At 50.9% G+C, this 19644-nt stretch overlaps 1 protein-coding gene across 4 annotated transcripts in view; it reads right to left on the bottom strand.

Moving 5' to 3' along the window:
• Positions 1 to 19644, bottom strand: part of TMEM273 (transmembrane protein 273) — a 34086-nt gene that overhangs the window by 1050 nt on the left and 13392 nt on the right. For 2 of the 4 annotated variants that reach the window (XM_004765848.3, XM_045068786.1), the window contains 4 exons: positions 10634 to 10687; positions 9826 to 9966; positions 8771 to 8801; positions 4843 to 4866 (listed from right to left, as the gene is read on the bottom strand). In XM_004765848.3, the coding sequence (XP_004765905.2) occupies positions 4843 to 4866; positions 8771 to 8801; positions 9826 to 9966; positions 10634 to 10687 (250 nt within the window). Of the gene's footprint in view, positions 1 to 3692; positions 4867 to 8753; positions 8802 to 9825; positions 9967 to 10633; positions 10688 to 19644 lie in introns of those variants that run through there. The other 2 variants (XM_045068788.1, XM_045068787.1) reach the window with 2 other exon arrangements.

Genomic DNA, 19644 nt, shown 5'->3' with positions numbered 1-19644 from the left:
GAAGAAGTCATTCCCCAAGATTAAAAGGCATATATTCTGGAAAATGCCACTTTATGTACTTGAAGAGATTGCATCAACCTGGGAAGATGCTACAAGGAACCAGGTATTTAGACCTGTGCAAATATAATTAGAAACTTATACATTCGAGTCTGAACTTGTGCTGTTATAGAGCATGAGACTTGTCCACACATAGCAGATCTATCTCTATCTCTATATCTACATAAAATTAGGAACACATAGGAAACTATGAGGTCACCAAACCGGACCCCAATATAGTAGAGCTCAGGTTGAAAGTAGGGCACAGACCCACTGCTATGGCCACTTTCAACTAAAGACCTCACCCACACCCTCAGGCACAGAGACTGAATTCACACCAACATTCACTACCATTTCCTGTAACAGTCATAATTTTAACAGAATGGCATATTTGTGTTTACATTGAATGTTGCATACTTGTTTATGCCATTTGATTGTGCATATTATCTCAATGCCTTTATATCTAACATGGGAGAAAAGACAACAACATTAGAAAGATGGGGCAGAGAGAAGCAGCAATGAGATAAGCCAAGCCAAAGGCCATAAAGAGAAAGTACCTACCTACCCTACGTGTAGAGGACCAAGGACACACATTGAGGTCAGGGTTACAGAGCTTGATGGCAGCAGAGGCAACATGGAAGGTAAGCAAGTTGGAAACAAGCAAGGATGGTGACAGAGAAGTCTAAAGGGGTTCCAAGAGAGTTTTTTGTGCTTCTCCTTTAAAATGTGTTGAGTCCAAAAATCAGAGTTTAAGCTGGATGGTCTAGAGGTCCAGGGGCTCAACAGAAAGTTCATCCCTTCTAACATCTTTAACAAGTTCTGAGCTCAAAGGGCCCTTTTGGATGTTGTTAAGAAGAAGATCCAAAGTGGCTGGACCTATGCAGCATCTGCTCGTGAATGCTGATGTCTACAGAAGATGGGAAAACCAAGAAGGCAGCCTCCTTCTTCTCCTAATGGCCCTGAGCTGGGGAAGGGGCACCTGTGAGCTTCTCCATGGAGGAATTTGTTCTCTGACAGGGCAGTCATTCCTCTATGTACAGCTGTGTCACAGCCCCTAGAGAGATAGGCACAATGTACAAGAAAGGTAAGTTGGACAGAGGCTGGAAGAGTAGCTGCCGACAGGACCAGCAGGTGAATCAGACTACAGACCTGGGCTGGGTATCAAGAGAAAGAGAAAGAGACTTTGGGAGACTGTATCTGCACTGTTTCCACTATTATTTAATGTTGGTGGTTTTAGTCAATGCATTCAGAGAGGAGGAAACAATTAGAGGCATAAGAACTGGGAAAGAAAATCTACAATTTGGCAGATGACATAATATTATGAAAATTCAGGGAAATCAAGAAGAACACACATACAATGAAAGTATTCAGTAAGGCTGTCACTATAACACTAACATACAGATATAATCCATAAGCAACCAGTGACCCAGTAGGAGACATAACAGAAGACTCCATTGATAAAAGCAACAGAAACAGAAAAATATTTAGGAATAAACTTAACAAGAAATGAGAAAAACCCATAAAGTAAAAGCCAAAAACTCTCTTCAGATACGTAAACATGGACTTGCAGAAAGATTCACCTTTCCATGAAGGACATTGTAAAGAAGTCAATCGTCTTCAGTCTCATATATGAACATAATGCAACCCCAACAAAAATACAGAGGTGTTTGTTCCATGGATAGATTGAGTTGGTTCTGAAGGTCATATGGAAAAACAAATACTCAAGAATAGCTAGAAGAGAACAGCAAGAATGTGCCTGAATAGGACACACAATGGGAGTGCGCCAGATAGCGGAGCGAACCATGGAACCCATATGAGTAAGAGCGTGGTCCCAGCATGTGAATACTCACAAATACCATGAACAATAATATAAAGTCTAAGATTACCCCAAGTACACACGGAAATTTAGAACACAATAAAGATTGCAGATAGAACTGGGGAAAATAATATTTTCAATAATGATACTGAAATAGATTGCCATTTGGGAAAAAGGTAAAATTGGATCCATGTGTCATCCTACACACCACAATATATATTAACTGGATCAGAGATCCAAAGAAAAAATAAAACCTTACAAGAGCTAGAAAAAATATATGTATATATGTAAACATTTTTTTTAATTTTAAGGAAATTATATATATATAATTTTAATTAAATATATTTTTTAAAAATAACATGGGAAGATAAAGCCAAGACTTGAAAATAGTTACCTTCATGCAGTGGGTGGGGACAGGACAGAGCAGACATGTATGGGAGGGAGACTTCTCTGAGCTCACCTGTTTACATATTTTTTAATCTTTGAACTATATGTATGTTTTACAAACTCAAAAAAGTAGAATTAAATTGAAAGAATTAAGAACAGAAACATTAAAATAGCATATAAAAGGAAACAAACCCCATATCAAATTGATAGCATAACCACACAGAGAAAATAATTAGTTCAGTTTGAGTATAATACTCGGTACAGAGAGAAGGCTAAATTCTAAGAAAAAAAAGAAACTGTGAAGAAATCTTCAAGTTACTAAGCAAGTTTGTGGTTGTAGAGTGTTGTGATTGTGGAATTATTTTGTTTACTGTTAGAGGATAGAGCAAAAGAGCAAAAATATTTGTATGGAACAGGGTTTTCACTTTGAAGGTAAAAAAACAGAAATACAGAGTGAGGGAAACTGAGAGCCTTATGAGTTTGTGGTTTAAACATATATCTCCTGACTCTGTCCATTGAGAGGGTCATGTCTTAGCAGCCACGAACACATCGTGCCCACATCTTGGCTTCTAAAAGCTATTCCATATCAAAGAAAGAAAGAAAGAGAGAGAGAGAGAGAAGAAGAAGAAGAAGAAGAAGAAGAAGAAGAAGAAGAAGAAGAAGAAGAAGGAAGGAAGGAAGGAAGGAAGGAAGGAAGGAAGGAAGGAAGGAAGGAAGGAAAAAGGGAGAAAGCAAGCAAGCAAGCCGGGTAGGTACATGGGTGACCAGGTCTGAGCAGTCAGTACAAGGTGAGCCCGGGATACTGTGTTGTGTAAGAAGTCCAGGAAATGAAGAAGAAGGAAAAAAAAAAATCTAGGAAATGCTCAAAAACCACCAAGAAGTGATGGTACTGGACAAAATGGGGACAATTTGAGCATCACAAAGATCTGCGATGGCAATGAATTATAATATGTTGAAATCCACAATCATGATACTCAACAAGTAAGAGAAAGAGAAAAGGGGAAAGGAAAAAGTCTTTTCATCCAGAGGCATACCAGCTATTAAATGCAGAAGGGATGCTGCCCTTAGAAACTCAGTATTTTGTAACCTCCAATATCATAACTGATTCAAAGATGGATATAAACAGATATAAAATCGCTGGATGAAGAATCATTGAGGGGTCAGGATGTTCACATGGTCTCAAAGTATCACCCTTCAGGTTATAAACCGATTACAAAGAGGAAAATCTGTCTCCCCAACACAGACATCTATTGGTCACTTCTTTATTCAAGTGGCCGAAGGCAGGGATGCCTGGGTGGCTCAGTCGGTTAAGCGTCTGCCTTTGGGGCCTGGGATCTGAGTCCAGCACCAGGCTACTGCTTCTCCCTCTACCTGCTGCTCCCTAGCTTGTGCTCTCCCCTGCCTCTGAAAAATAAATAAGTAAAAAAAAAAAAAAAAAAAAAAAAAGTGATCAAAGGCAGCATCGCCCACCATGAGACCCTCACGTCATGGGCTTCCTGATGTAGTACAATATTGGACACACAATGTCACTTCCGTGGTGTTTTTGACAACAGTCTCAATCTTTGTCTACTCATGAGGAAACAGACCAGTCCAAAAGACAGGACATCATACAAAAGTACTTCAAAATCGACAATGCCACAGAGAAAGAAAGCAGAGTCGTCCAACATACAAAACATACAAAAAAGACGAAATGGAGACAAAATCAAATACTGTGCATCCGGGTTTGGAAGACTAGAGCTATAAAGATTCTTTGGAAACAATCAGAGCTATCTGAATGTGGGCTGTGTAAGGAATGATAGTACTGAAATACTGGTCATTTTGGGGGTGTGGTCATCATATGGTGACCTTGCAGGAGACACCTGGTTCCGTATTTAGGGGTGAAACATCTCTACTAACTTACGGGTGATACTTCTACTAATTTTTAAGTGGGTCAGGAAAAAATGCAAGTGTACAGAATAAAGTAAGTGCGGGGACTACTAACTTGGGAATCTAAGTGTATGTATATGTCTTTCTTCCACTGTTCTTTCAACTCTTTGGTGATTTAAAGAGTTTTCAAAAAGAAGGAAGGTGAGAGCACGTAGGTGATGCATGAGACACAGACAAGTGGGCCTAGGACTTGTGACCTGTGACCAACCCCGCACACTCAGACTTCGTCCACTGCAAGACCCAAAAGCGACAAGGGAAACAGACACTTCCGTCAAATCAATAGCGTTGAAGACACCAAAGTTTTGGATTTTTTTTTTTTTTTAATCTCATGGACTAAGTTGACAAGTTCATGGTTTGACTGACGTTTAGGGAAAATCTGGGCAAATAAAAGAAAGTTAACTACCCTATTTCTAAAATCTCATTTTCTCAGCTTTAATCAGGCAAAAGTCCCACAGCTTCATTTTAAATCTTCCTGAAGTACCACTAAATTAAGACTTTTTGGAAGGGAAAGAAGAAGGAGAAGGAGGAGGAGGGGGATTCCTGTTGTCCCGGGAGAGGCAGGAGGAATGCGTGGCTCCGGGCTAGCAATCCTCTCCTGTCCTGTGTGGGGGCCGCCTCTGGAGAGCCACTGCCTTTCTCCCTTTCAGAACCAGCGATCCATCCTGCTTATCACTCACCTTTCAGAGAAATTGAGATTTGACCTGCAAAACAGGAGAATCAGGTGTTCATTAAATCATTCCTGCATGACAGAAAAAGCACATGCGAAGTTTTGCTCCAGGAGAATGGCTTGCCTGTCCTGAGCTTTTTCTTTCTGGTCTAACTTCTTCCTGACTCCGCCTGACTCCATCTAGTGTTACTTTTGGAAACTTGAAGCGTGCTTCCCTCGTCTCCGACAAGCTCTGTTCGCAGAGGAGCTCTGGTGTGACCTGTGCCAAGAACAGCTCCCTGCTCGTGGGGTGGGGGTGGGGGAGGCTACATCCTAGAGCAGGGGAGGGCTCCCACCCAGCCACCCTCGGCCCACTGCCCTGCATCTCTCCCTTCCCTCCCTGTGTACACATGCCCAGGATTGAAAATTAGGATTTGGGTACTCTTCCATTTTTTTTATTCTATGACGAAGATATCCCTGAAACAGGGTCTGCAGAGACTTCTGGGGGCCCCTGGAGTCTCCACGGCCAAGCACCCTAACTCAAAGTGCCCCTCCATGTGTGGGTGATTTGAAAGGCCAAGGTAGCACACTCACCCCTGTCGGTGGTGAGATCACTACGACCCCTAAATCGTGACAGAGAGTCACAGCTGGCCACAACAATCTGCAGCCACAGGCCCAGGGTGTCCCCACCCTGCATGGTGGAGCATGCAGGTGGCCCAGCAGGGGGCCCCGGAGGCCACACTGTGGGCAGAGTCTTTGCTATCACAGACATCCCCCATCTACGCAAAACTGACTCCCATAATGTACTCCCCACCCCAGAGACCAGCTGGACCCCCAAAAAGCAATACAGGCTCTAGGCCTGGAGCTCATCTATTCATTCCCAGTTCCCCTCTTCTCCTTAGTCAGGAGCTAATCCTTCTCACCCTACCAGACTCAGCCCATGGCCTCCCATACCCCCGTTGGCCCAGAGCCCTGTCTGAACCCCTGATGAAGGTCAGGTTGCCTTCATTCTCTAGTGGGAGAGCCTGAGTCAGCACCCAGCTCAGAGCCGCAGGAACGCTGCGCCTGGGTGAGCCAGGACCACGATGTTCTCCCAGCACAGGGCCCCAGCTGCATCCTCAGCGGAACCTCGCGCCGCGCCAATCCCCCAAGGGGTGCCTGGAGACAGGGCTGCCCCAGTGAGAAGGTCCCTCAGGGTAGGGAAAGACAGGGGCCGTAGGAGCCAGCCAACCTGAAATTCAACCTTCCCCCATAAGCGGTCTCACGGACTTGTTGGCGTGAGAGCTGTTCAGCGTGTTTCTTCTATAAAGAGGAATGCGACACCTTAGCCAGTGCGGGTCTGGGTGTGTATGAACGTGTGTGTGTGTGTGTGTGTGTGTGTGACATGGGACACATGGCATCATGGTCTCCCAGCCTGTGAATGTCCCTAATTCCTCCACATGTTTCCAAAAGCTCCCTGGGACTGGTCACCCATCCCTCCCCGGCGTGAGAACCCCAGGTGCAGAGGAGGTGACATTGTGAGCAAGAGGAGACCGTGGTGCCCATCGTGGGGCCTGGCGAGCACTGCCTCACAGCCCCACTAAACCGAGGCTGACCATATGCTCCAGTTCCCCCAGAACTATCCAGGTTTACCCATCGTCCTACCACTGTTATTAGCAATTCCTCTTCACTCTCCCAAAGTCCTGGATGACAAGGTGGATGGTCACTGTAATCACACTCCTCTCCCCCAGCCCAGACCCCTGTGGGGTGGCCATACAACACAGGAGTGGGGGAAGGGAGGAGGGACATGGGAGAGGATGGGACAGACAGAGAGACAGAGAGATAATGAGAGTTGGGGAAGACGGGGCAATGCTTGGAGGCAGAGTCGATGAAACACTCTTCCAGAAACCAGAATATCTGAAGAAGGGAAGATCCTCAAGAAAGTAAACTTCTAGAGAAAATCCACTTCCAGTTCAGCTCTGAGGCATCAAGCATCTGTCTCTCTCTTCCCCCACATGTCCACCCCTCCTCCCATACACACGCTATAGCACTTACTGAGTGCTAGGCTTTGGGGCAGAACTGGAGGAGAGCCCAGGTTCCAGGTCCCCTCTAAAACCCACTACCCCACGTAGCCCAAACCTCTGTCTGCATGCCAGCCCTTCCGGACCGCCCCCTCTACTTGGACGTCTCCAGAAGTCTCAGATTCACTGTGTTTAAAAAAGGACTCCCCATCTCAGCCCCCCAGCCCACTGCCCAAACCTGCTCCACCATCTACTTCTCAAGGGCACTGCCTCGTGGGGACCTTCCTGTTCTGGATTCTTCCCTCTTGATGGCTGCACCTTCACTCAGCAACCAGGTTCTGGGCCCCCCGCCTCAGTATCGCTCTGATTCTTGCCCAGCAGGGCTTTGCAGCAGGTCTGAGGTCCTCAAAGGGCTTCCCCGCAGGTCTCCCTGTTTCTAGCAGATGTCCCCGCCCCCTGCCATGCTAGTACAGCAGAAACCCTGTCCCATCCCTCTTCTGCCTAGAATCGTCTGATTGACCAGAAGTTTCAGGACAGGGTACAGACTCCTTCACTTAGCATACAAGACCCTGAGTAAGACTACCCCCTCTCCAGCCTCTGCACTACAGACCTTCGTGTGAAGCATTTGCTCCTATCACACAGAATGCTTGTTCCCCGGATGTACACAATGACACACGTTAGTGTACCTTCTGTGTACACTTCTCTTTCTTCCCCCCTCCCCAGGACTTCTCACCGCTCTGTATGCAATCCCAGCACTACCTGAGATCCTTGACATCCTGCCTCCCACCCGGACCCCTCTGTATGTCCCAGGCACAAGGCAACACATGCTTAACTATGTCACAGCTCCCTCTCCCTAACCCCAAAACCCTGCAATAAGCATCTAGGATGTGCCTGTGTCCCCTGCAGACTGAAAGGGAGCCTGTCTTCTCCCAATGCTCAGTACCTAACCCATGCCCAAAAGCCCATTCATTCATTTTTTAAACACATATAAAAGTACTCATTCTGGGGTACCTGGGTGGCTCAGTGGGTTAAAGCCTCTGCCTTCAGCTCAGGTCATGATCCCAGGGTCCTGACATTGAGCCCCGCATCAGGCTCCCTGCTTTGCAGGGAGGTTGCTTCCTCCTCCCCTCTCTGCCTGCCCCTCTGCCTACTTGTTATCTCTTTCTGTCAAATAAATAAATAAATAAAATCTTAAAAAAAAAAAAAGTACCCATTCTGTTCCATGCATGGTGCTAAATGTCAGAGCTACAAAGATGAAAACAAAGATCCCACCCTCAAGAACTTTACACTTCAGGGGGAAAACCATCAAAAGAAACAGAAGAAGAAGTATATCACATAATGTCAGTGAATGGAAAGTAACATGAAGAAAGATAAAGCTAGGTAAGGGAAAGGGTTTCTATTTTAAACAGGCCATCTAAAATGAAATGGTGGCCTTGAAGCAGAAATATGAAGCAAATGAAGGGCAAAGGTTGCAGCTATCTAGAAGAAGAGCATTCCGTGTAGCAGAAAACAGCAAGTGCAGAGGTCCTGAGGCAGGATTGCCCTCAGAGGACATAGTCTCTGTGCAGAAGAGCAATGTGGATCACGGCAGCAGGGAAGCCAGGTAACCCAGGGCAGGCCATATAGGTTTCCCAAGTAAGTCATGGCAAGGGTTAGGGACCTCATTCTGGGTGCTGGGGGAACGCACTGGGGGATTTTGGGGGGGAGGTGGGGCAGAATGTAACTGAGGGTATGCAGAGGCAAGCTCAAACCCCCTTTGGCTACTGTACCTTGTGGCCCCTCACTTTCATGACTCCTGCCCACTGAACCAGAGAAGGGAAGAGGGGGCATGGGGTGCATTCTAGTCTCCCAGGAAGCATTTTGGAGTGGTAGGAAGGGCTAGGATGACAGGCAAGGAAGCACAAAGAATAAAACAGAAGGGAGAATGATACCCCACACTTACCACAATAGTGACCTTACCTTGGGACTCTCTTCTTTAGTGTGGCAGTGTCTAAAAGGAGAAAGCAGGGCTTTAGGAAGGGGACACTGTCATCAGTGGAGCGGCCTATCCCTAACACTCCTCATCAAACCCCTCCACTTGCCACTCCCAGACCCTCTTGGTCTAAGGGGATCCAACACGTCTCCCACTATGTGATGAAGAGGCTGCTTTCTCTTCCCTTGTGATCATAGGGATACAAAAATAATGGTCAGCAAAGTCCTGTGACTTATTAAACCCCTCGTGCAGTGGGCAGGAGTGGGGGCTATCTCAGGACGCCCTGGAGGGGCGTGGCTCCGATTCCACCTTCTGCATATCTTCGCGAATAACAATCCTATATTCCAGAGCCATGGTGAGGCTCGTTCCTCCTCACCCTTGGGAAAATATCATGGAAAACGGCATCATGATCCCATTACTAAGCACGCTGACGGGACTAGGGATGATTTTTGCAAGTTCCATCTTGAGAGAAAGGGGATGTCAATCAGTGCTGCATTTTGCGATCAAAACTCACAAACTGACTGCTGGGCTTGCGGGATAAGCCTCCCTGAAGGTGCCACAAGGACACCAAGAGCCACGCCAGGGTTCACACTGGCCCAGCTCTGTTCGGACCAAGGGGACACAGCACTGCTCTGAGTAGGACCAGCCCAGGTTATGACAAAAAAAAAAAAAAAAAAAAAAAAACACACCCACTCAGCAGCACCTCCACAACCCACCCAGACTCATCAACTCCTGGGATTCATTTTATCTGGTCACATCTTTGGATACGGGAATAAACGCTTTGGTCCAAAGCCAACTCACCTCCCTTTCCCAGCTTTCTCCAAGAAATCTGATTCTTAGGAATGGAAAAAGTACAGAGAGAAGAGGGGAGGGGGAGAGATGGACAGACACACAGAGAGGCCTCTGCGTTTCTTTCCAACCCAGTCTGTCAGTATTTCTCTGGCCAGGTTTCGGGGGTGGTGGAGCCCTTGGGGCCTCAGGCTGCCGGGACTGTCCTGGTCTGGGCAGGGGGGAACGGGGCCAGAGGTCGCTGCTCCCTTACCGTTGAAGCCTGGGTTTGTGCTTCTCAAGTCTGAGAAGTCGATATCAAACAAATGCTTCTTGATCATGCAGATCTTCAGGACCAGGAAGACAGCCAATATGGCGACGCCCACAGCCGTCCCAATGAGGGCATACTTGATGTCTGCAGGGCAGGGAGGAATGCAACCTTAGGTATCCATCCATCAGTCACCACTCTGCAAAGCTCTTCTACAGCCCCCTTCACAATCAGGTTCAAGTCCAAAGTCACCAGAAAAGTCGACATCCAATCCGCTGAAGCCCAGGGCCACATGTGCCCCCTGCCCCTTACCTACCCCCCACCTTCTCCTCCTGGAACCCCATCCCACTGTCTTCAGCCCTGGGAGTCATTTCCCAGAGGTTGATGGCTCCCTTTTCCGGCCTCCTGTAGCCCTACCTCACTTGCCTTTGCATTAATTCATTTATGGAGCACGTGTCAACTGCTCGCCTGCTCCATGGTAAGCTTAGAAGGCAAAGGAAGAGATCTGACTCTATCTTGAGGGCAGGTGGAGAGAGCAGTGGGAAGTCTGGCAGAGTGCAGGGCACTGTGGGGGCTGGAGCTACGTATCAGAGGAGGGCAGGCCTGATGACTCCGGGACCCTTTGGAGAAGGGCTCTCCAGCAGGCCTGTGCCCCTGAGGTAAAGCTGTGTTAGTCCTCGGGCGGATGTGGAAGTGAGTGCTGCCCTGTTCTGTGATGACCCACAGGAAACCCGCCAGGCTCTGAGCGTACCCCCCTCACCCCCGCCCCTCCTGCCCCCCTCAGCCCTGCACAAAGAGGAAGCTGGGCACCTACCAATTTCGGCCCCAGCAGACTTGCCCGTTGCTAACACTGGAGCTCCTCCAACATCTGCAAAGAAAGAAAACCCAGAGTCCGGTTACAACCAAACTGGTGGCTGTGATCAGACCAGGGGTGGAGGGCCAAAGCCCTGTCCCCAACATATCTCCCACAGGTCCAGGAAGGCCTGGCACGCTTGGCCTCCAGCCTCAGGAACACCGAGGCGGGCTGCTGGTTGCCACGAGCATCTTGGAGCCTCGCCGGGACTTCAGCACCCTCCTTCCAACCCAGGCCAGGAGTTCCATCCAGTTCCATTCAGCTGGCTCTTGCACATCGCCTCCCAGACCCACACCAAGCACTGTCTGCTTCCTTAGCCCCTTCTGTCATTCCCATGAAGCCTCTCATCCCAGAGAGTTCAATACAGCTCCTAGTTCCCCACATGGGCCAGGGATCTGCTGCCTCTGGGCCATTCCTCTGCCTGGCCCCATCTTCTCCTCTTGCTTCCCATGTTATGTCCTCCTGAGCCCCCCATGCCTGGCTTGGCTGTATGCCCCATGGGGGCTGTTCTCAGCTGCCAAAGATGACCACACCATTTATTTAATGATGTTACTGGTGCACTGTTGGGTGCCAAGCACCCTCCGTCCCAAGAGCTTCTCAACTATGAATCCTCTGACCCATATCTTCTTGCCAGTCCCCGCTCTGTGCTGTCTGTGCCCCATAAAGAGTGTTCTGCCCCTAGCACATGACACAGCATCTGGCACAAAGGAGGCATCAACACAAGTTGCCGAATGAATGGTGGTGATAGGCAGGGGTGCCTCACGCTTCTGGCCAGGGCTTGAAAGCTTCCTTCTAGAGATGGGGCCACAGTCCTGCAGACTAGCCCTCAAAGACCCATGACAAAAGCAGCAAGCCTATAGCGGAAGGGGCCTATGGGGCAGAGCTATAGAGGAAAGTGCCCAGTAACTGGCCACTGACTTGGAGGTGACACTGGCTGTGGCATGAATGCGCTGCAGCAACAGCTCCAGGAACCAGGTGCTACTATCATCTCCATGTGATGAATGAGGAACCAGAGAGACTGAAGACTTGATAATGGATCTAAAAGCCAAGGGAGGCAGAATGTGGCAGGGCCGGAGCCTGTGTCACCCTGCAAACTTGAATCCCAGGGAGCTAAGAGAATAATGCCACAAGCCACAAGGGCTGAAGGGGCTTGGGCTGGGGTGGGTGGACAATGAGATCCAAACCTGGTTCTAGGTACAAGCTTCTAGGCAAAGGCAGAAGCAGAAAGTGCCGGGACTGTGCCAGGGCTCCTGCTTCTCAAAGGAAGCAGGTGACTTCATGGGGAGGGCCAGATCTTTCCCAGCTTAGCTCCCAGGGAAGTTCGCCTTCCAATTCCCCACCTATCGGAGTTTGAATGATGACTGAGGGCCCTGTCTGCTGACTACGGACAATGCTGCCTGGGGTGACGTGTTGGGTCAACACTCTACAGAGGGTATCTTGCTCTGCATGGGTCTGGTGGGGAATGGATAATCATCATGGAGTTTGGGATTTTTCTGGTGGCCTCACTTAGTCAATCGATAAAGTCGGGGAGTTATGAAGCAAAAGCGCAAAGACGTGCTCTAATCACAAGTCCTCTTGGAAAGTCAATGACTTCTGTCTTTCTGTCCACTCACCTAAACATCACAGACACCCCCACATACAATATGACCTTTGTCTTGTCAGTTCTCCCAAGCTCCTGCTAAGCTCCACTTTACATTAAATCTGTTGCACCAACTAGCTTGAAAACCACTCCAGGGATGGGACAAAATCTTCTATTTTGTATGTGGTTGGCCTGAGCTGTTATGAGTAGCTTGGTTAGGAGCTGACTTCCAGATGGATGCCCAAAATTGAGAGTTTCATATGCCCCCTGTTCACCCTGGCTCCTTTCCGGACACCAGTCTGGCCCCAGTCTGCCATCACTGGGCAGCAGGCAGGGGACAGGGCAGGTCAGAGAATCAGCAAGCAGGGCTAGGCACACAGAGGGACAGTCTGTCCCCTATCCCCTTCACACACAGATTTCTTTCCTGGGTCCCCCACTGGTGACCATCGCTCTCCACGTAACGCATGCAGCGTAAAAACTTTATATGAGCACGAGATGAAACTTCAATGGGGAAAGGAGAAAGATCACAGATCAGGAAAAGCAGATGGAAAAAGTCAGAGAGCCAGAGAGAGAGAAACACAAAAAGACTCGATCACACAGGGACACACAGAGGTGGGCCACAGGAGCTCAGACCTCTGATGGCAAGACTCATAAGGAAAGAGGAGAAAGAATTTGAAGTGTCAAAAACCAGCCAGGTCCTGCCCTCCCTGACAGCACTGGGCCCCAGCACTCAGCAGGCAGCCCAGCCTCCCTCCGTCATCAGCCTGGCTCACCAGTGACACTGTCCTCCACGCTTGGCTCTTTCTTTCTGCCCTTCCCTGACAGGGACTCCAGGGCTGGAGTTCAGTTCAGCCGTCACTCCTCACTCCCACCGCGCACTGACACACCACTCTCCACGTTCCATTTTGTATTGGCCCCAAGCCCTGAGGCTGCCCCTAATCCCTGTCCCCAAACAGGCTCTTGGGGCTTAGGGCTCCCCTACCGGGTTCGAGGTCAGGGACTGAATTAGCTGCAGGCAGACAAAACAGGCGGTGGACACATTGGTCCCAGTAATTCCTGCTAGCCAGCCAGATGGCCACTCGGCGGCAGCCTTTCCCCTCCTTGGGGAGGGAACTCCCTCCTTGCAGCCTTCCCCCTGCTCTCCGCATCTCTGCCCTGAGCTCTAACAAGACCCTGGGTGAGGATCCATCATAAGCACGCTAGCCCAGCCGACCCCAGCCCCGCCTCCTGCCAGGGTCTTGAACTGGAGTAGTCCCTCCTGGGCCATAGACCCCCTGCGAGGCCCCAGTGCTCGTTTCCCCTGCTTCTGCAAACTAGCTGGAGGATGGATGGCCCTAGCGGCACAGCCAGAGACCTCCAGCATCTAGACCTGTGGGAGCCCCAGGAGGAAGTCTCAGGGCATGTTCTTTGCTGGATTTCTCTGGGTTCTCTTGCAAACAGGAGGAGGAAGCTGAGCATCCAGAGGACAGACTCTCCAACCCAGGAGAGAGTCCAGGGGGCCTTAGCGGGGGCTGACTGTACCAAGGCTGGTCTCCCTGGGGGGCACGGAGGGACTGTGTGGATTGGTTCACCAAGCAGTATAACAGGCACAGCGCTGGCCAAATCTGACTTGACCATCAGCACTCCTCAGGCCGTCCACCCTGAACCAGGCACTGGGGACAGGAGGAGAGGCCTCAGAGCCCAGCCCTGGTTGCTGCCTGGCACAGAGAGCAGAGGCCTGTTCTTAGATGAGTCTCCGCCCTCCTAGTCTTCCTGTGCCCCCGGGAGCTCCCACGAAGTCACACACCTGAGGCTATACATGTCAAGGGATGGTGCCCTTTCCTCGGGTGCACAGAGGCACTTATGGTTCCGAGTCTAGAGTCCTTGCTTCCTCCTCACGCCCCCTCTGAACATTCTGCTGCCCAAGGATACTCTTCCACCCCTCCCTGCCGAAATAGCCAGTCTCCAGCTCTCCTCTCTGCAGACCCTCCTGCCCTGGTCACCTAGAGCCCCGCCTGCTTCTGCCAGTGATTTCCAAACAGAAAGGAGCCTCCTGCAACAGTAAATGGTCCTGAGGCCTTGAGGCTGGCTGGGTCCCCTTGCCTGGGACAGGAAAGGACAACCTGCAGGGGAAGGCAGCAATGGGGTTACTCTCTGAGACAGAGCTGAGGGTACAGCGTGGCCTTGCCCCATCTCAGTTGGAACCTGATCCACAGAGAACCCATCCCTGATGTCCAGACCGATTGCGCTGCCCATAACACTTGTCAGACCCACCCTGTATGGGGGCTGGAAGTCTTCACCACCCTTATTTGGGCACAATCGGACTATATGGTTCCAGTTGTGGGGTAGTGGGCGTACGAGCCCTCAGATGTCGTTCTATAAGTATCTGAACTATAAATAAGGAGAAGCCGCCCTAAGTGTTTGCCAACTGATGCCCCGTCATCTTCATCTTGGAACTTAAATATTGCAGACTGGCTCCTAACTTTAGATCTCATGGATTCTAATGTTCCCAACCAGAGGAAGGGGCTTCGAGTGTCAGACAGGCATCCGTCCTCTCTTAATGCTGTCAGGAAGTGCCTGCCATGCGCTCTGGACAGGGAGTCTGAGAGCAGCCCAAGTCCCCTGTCCCCCATCAAGGAGCTCTTGGAGTGACAAGGGAGACAGAAGGAAAAATCAGAGCGTCATGGACGATGTCCCGCACCTTCTTGCAAACCTCCATCTTCACTAGGTAGAAGTCTCAAGGGGAGCCTGCAGGATGGAGACTTGCTGTGTGGTCCACACCCTTCCCCTGACCGGGAAATCCTTTAGCTTTCCTTCAGGGAACTACCTCCATGTGATTCCCCAGGGCTGACTCCAGGGCGAATACAGGAACACCTGATTAATTAGCATATTCCAGCTTCCTGTCAGTAGTGATTGGTTGAGGGGTGGGGCAGGTGATCCAATTCAGGCCAGTAAGACTCAGCTCTGAGACTTTGAGGAAAATATGGAGAAACAGGGGTATCTTCTGGAATTGGTAACAGTGGGCAGAGGAAGGTCCACAGGATGGAGAGAACCTGCTGGGACTGAAGCCCCCACAGAAGAGGGTCAAGTCGAGACCAAGTCTTAAAGATAGATGTTAAACGCCTGAATCCAGCTATGCCTGAAACACCTCTTCTTGACTTACCAATCACCTTAGTAAGGTTTCTTTAGTTTAATGATCTGAGCGGAGTCACTGTCATCTGCAGTCAGAAGAGTCCTGAGGACTTGGGTGGCAGGTCCTTCACAAAGCATCACCGGAAATCAGGCTGGCGAGGCAGGGAGGGGAGCAGAGAATGCTGGCTGGGAACAAGCTGCTCACAGCACAGCCGCTGATAAACCCAAGTAGGACCCACCGGCTAAGCAGCCCGTCGCTCCTCTGCCCAGCGCACGCCGCCACCTGATGCAACGCCTGCCTTGTTCCCATGGAAAGTTCTTACTTGTCCTTCAAGACTTAGCACAAGGCTACCTCTTCTGAAAGTCCCCTTTCTCTGTGTCTGTTCAGGCTCACCCTTGTCACACCTCTGCCCCCGCTCCATGTACACTGTCCCGCAGGTCATTCTCTGGCACAAAGGACATGCTTCAGAATAAGCAGCTTGTCTCCAGGGCCAGGATGAGAGGTGAGATTCCTTAGAACTCAGTTTCTCTTCCTGTGAGATGCAGAGAGAAGCAGGAAGGGAGGAACCTGGAACTAACTGGGAAGTGACCCCAAAACGACTGAGCATGAATCCAGAAATGGCTTCAAGTGATGAGACTGAGTACCCAGTACTAAATGATAATGCAGGCTCAGGAGGGAGGTAAAGTGAAGCCAAAGAGAAACAAGGAACCATCATTGCTCTTGTACTCTGAGACGGGAAACTCTTATGGCACACCCGCAGAGCACATATGGCACACCCATGGCATACGCGTGCCTGCCACTGCTGTGGATGCCTCTGTCTCCCCTGGTCCCCTGTCTCCCCAGGTCAAGCACAGTGCAGCAAGCATCCCTCTTCAGTCCTCTCCTGGGCTGGCCTAGGTGACGGAGCACTCTGACTCCCAGGGACTGCTGGGTGTGCGCTGGGGTCTCAAGCCTTCCCCTGACATGGCTGTGACTTGAAGAAACCTCAGGCTCCCTGTCCACAAGCCCAGGAAGCTCCCGAAACTGCTCTTGCTCCAGCACACCTTCTGGTCTCATTAGCCAGACTGCAGCGGCCTGCTCCAGGGAAACAGGCCTCACTGCTCCTCTCTCAGGGTGGTGGTGTTCCCCCTTCCCAGGAAAGCTCCTAGACTCCGGGGCAGAACCCGCACCTGCTAGAGCCGTGCACGTTCTAGACATAGACAGTAAAAGGAAAACTGAGGAGCAAGGACAGCAGCACAAAGAAGGCTCAGAGGGGCCTCTGTCCACAGCCAGAGGGCACACCAGGTCAGACCACCTGCTCAGCAAACCCAGCTCAGCTGCCCCAGCCTGGCCAGTCATGTGCCCTGATGTCTGACCCTGCCCCACTGAGCAGGGAATTCCTTGCACAGAGTCCCGGTCGTACTTGGAAGTGTGCATCCATCAGCCATCCGGGAGGACAGAGGGGTGCCTCCCCCAGTCTGAGGGAGTCAGAGAAGGGCCCCTGGAGTAAGAATTATTTAAATTAAAAACAAAAGGACAAGTAGGACCTAGTGAAGGTGGGAGACTGAGCAATAGGCCAGGCAGGGCCGGTGTCCAAGCAGAGGAAGAGGCACCAGCAAAGGCCAAGAGGCGGAGGAAGAGCAAGGGCCTGGGAATAAAAAAGGCAGCTTGTTGAGTCAGCAGCGAAGGGGGCACTGGTAAACTGAGGCTTTCAGCGTTTTCCAGAGGATGAGGACGGGACAGTTAGCCAGGACCCAGCTGCCCTGAGCAAGATCTAGAGTCCAGAGGCCACCAGGAAGAAAGAGAGGCTGACCCAAGGCTCCCAAACACACAGGAAAATGCCTCCAGTTTCCAGAAATAACCTCATAATTAAGAGGAAAATAATACTGGTGGGTCACCAGACAGTACCAAAACTTGTGCCCACTTTGTTTTGCCTGAGCAATCTTTGCTAATTAATTCTTAAAGATTCACACACTGGGATTAAAACACTCAGCTACAGAAGCTAAACTGATCGATACCCTTCCAGACTAATGGAGGGGCTGGAGGCAGGGAGCCGGCTTTGGCCCAAGGTAGACCCAAGGGCACTCCAGAAATGGGGAGCTGTCCCAGAGGGGCAGGACCCTCCCAAGGTATCCCAGACCCATGCTGGACAGCAGGAAGTGACATCAAACCCTGTCACAACTAGCAGGGGAGCTGCTGAAACCTTGAGGAAGCGAGAGATGCTGGAAGCCAGGGGATGCATGAGGCTGCATTGGTGGCGTGCGTGGTGGTGTCTCGGGAGGACAGGACTGGAGAACCCACCATGGGGACACTCAGTTAACCCTACACACACCTTGTGGAGGGTGCTGGTCCCTCTTTGAATGCCTTCATTGGGGCATGAGTGCTTCATATGACTGACTCCATGGTGGGTAGAAAGAATTGACACTCAGAATCGGAGCTTCCGAATCTCCAGTCTGTCACTGTTCTGCCAGTGGCCTAGGGCCGGACAGGACAAGACTGGCAGCTCAGCGGCCTGAGCAACAGCTGACTCGCAAGAGGGCTGACCACAGGAAGCCTCCTTACCGCACACAGAATGCTGTGACGATCCCTTGAAGGTGTGTGGGAGGTGCAGACCGAGGTGCAGGAGGAAAGTCTCCACAGGCCCTCAACCATCCCCTTGAGATGGTGTCCTCAGCTTTCCTGGAGGCCACGGGAGATGTGGGGAGCACAGCATGCCAGGAAGCAGCCCTGGGCAGGAGCTCAGGGGGGAAAGATTATCCTCCCCGTCAGCAGAAGTCACAGAGCTTGACAGAAACCTCCAGAAGGCTGTGTGAGGCCAGGTGTGGGGACAGCCCACCCACTCCATCCCAGGGCTTCAGCCCAGGGAAGGCCTGTTTGCAAGAGTGCCTTTGCAGAGAGAGCAGGGGCGGCTGGAAGCAGCGCAGAATAACTAATTAATGATGGTAAAGTATTGTGGAAGGGGAAAGCGTTGCATAACCGCTAAGTGGTGGGGTTATTATTATTCATGCAATATTCATACTGTGCTCTTCAGCCTCGGAGAAGCTCCGTTCTGCAGTCCTCGGGGACCAGCTGAGGCAAGCATGTGCCCAGGGGGCGGGGCTGTGGGACAACAGCTGGCCTGGCCCACAGGGAAAAGCTCCTGACACTGCAGCGGAAACAGCAACACCCAGCCAACACAAGAGCCCCTGGCGCCTTGGCGACTCCACTCTACCTGCCTCCATCTACCAGGACCGAATTTCTCTGAGCCCTACTGTGCGCCAGAGTCTGTGCTGGGTGTTTCTTGGTCAAGGCAGCTCCTGACATCTGCAGAGTGTAGGGCATACCATAGTATAAATATTTAAAAGTTAGAGATCCGTCCACACGTGGCCCAGCCCACTTGCCACTCAGGGCCCTGAAGTCCACCCCCCAGGAGTCATCTTTCTGAGGGGGAAGCTTAGCCCTCCTAAGGGCCCAAAGCCTGGCTGGTCTGTTGGGCCTGAAGTGGGTCCTGGCCTGGGCCTCTTGGAATGCCAGGATGCTGAGGGATTCAGGACAGGGCCTGGCCCGGTCAGTCTTCCCACCCCGCCTTCTCCCCAATGCCTCAATTTCCCCCCTGGACTTCTGGCCAGCACTGAGGTATGCTTCCCAAACTAGCTTGCTAAGTGGAGAAAAGAAGTGAGTTTTTCTGGTCCTCTGCCAAGGAATGCCTGTTGGTCATGGAAATAAAAGCAGTTCCCCTCTTGCTGTCTAGATCCCAGGCCCCCACAAGGCTGGCTTCCTCCCTGGACAACCCCCCCCGTCACTTTCAGCAGCCTGGTGGACACACGCAAGCCCCTCTTCTTTACGAGTGCATGCTGACCCAGGTCCTAAACTTGGGAAATCTTTTACAACAAGACTGGAAAGAAAGAAAATCTTCACATTGAATATATGTGTGAATGTGTGTCCCCCAGAGTAGGGACAGGGCCCTTTCTCCTGGGGCCTTGACCCTCATCTCTCCAGAAAGCCCCAGCAGGTGAGGGGTCATCTCGGGGTCACACCGCTGAATAGGGGAGTCCTGGGGTTGGAACCTGGGTCAGCCTGGCTCCAGGAAAGGGTTTCACACTGGAATCTGGGCTGGACAGTGGCTCCAAGTGGACCACAGTTTCTCCCTGTGTCACGTGTGGCTTAATAAGGACTCCCCGGCAGCTTGGGAGGATCTCTGTTCTTAGTGCCCTGAGGTCAGCTTAGGGACCCTCTCTGAATATCTCCAGAGCCTTCCCTGGGTCAACCCCATCCAACATTGTCTTCTGTGGGGCTGCGCATGGGCCAGCCACAAGCTATGAC

Source organism: Mustela putorius, unplaced genomic scaffold, assembly GCF_011764305.1.
Source record: "Mustela putorius furo isolate JIRA1106 unplaced genomic scaffold, ASM1176430v1.1 tig00003909_pilon_pilon_pilon, whole genome shotgun sequence".
NCBI classification, from domain to species: domain Eukaryota; kingdom Metazoa; phylum Chordata; class Mammalia; order Carnivora; family Mustelidae; genus Mustela; species Mustela putorius.
The sequence above is the reverse complement of the archived record's forward strand: the minus strand, read 5'-3'. Positions and strand labels throughout refer to the sequence as shown.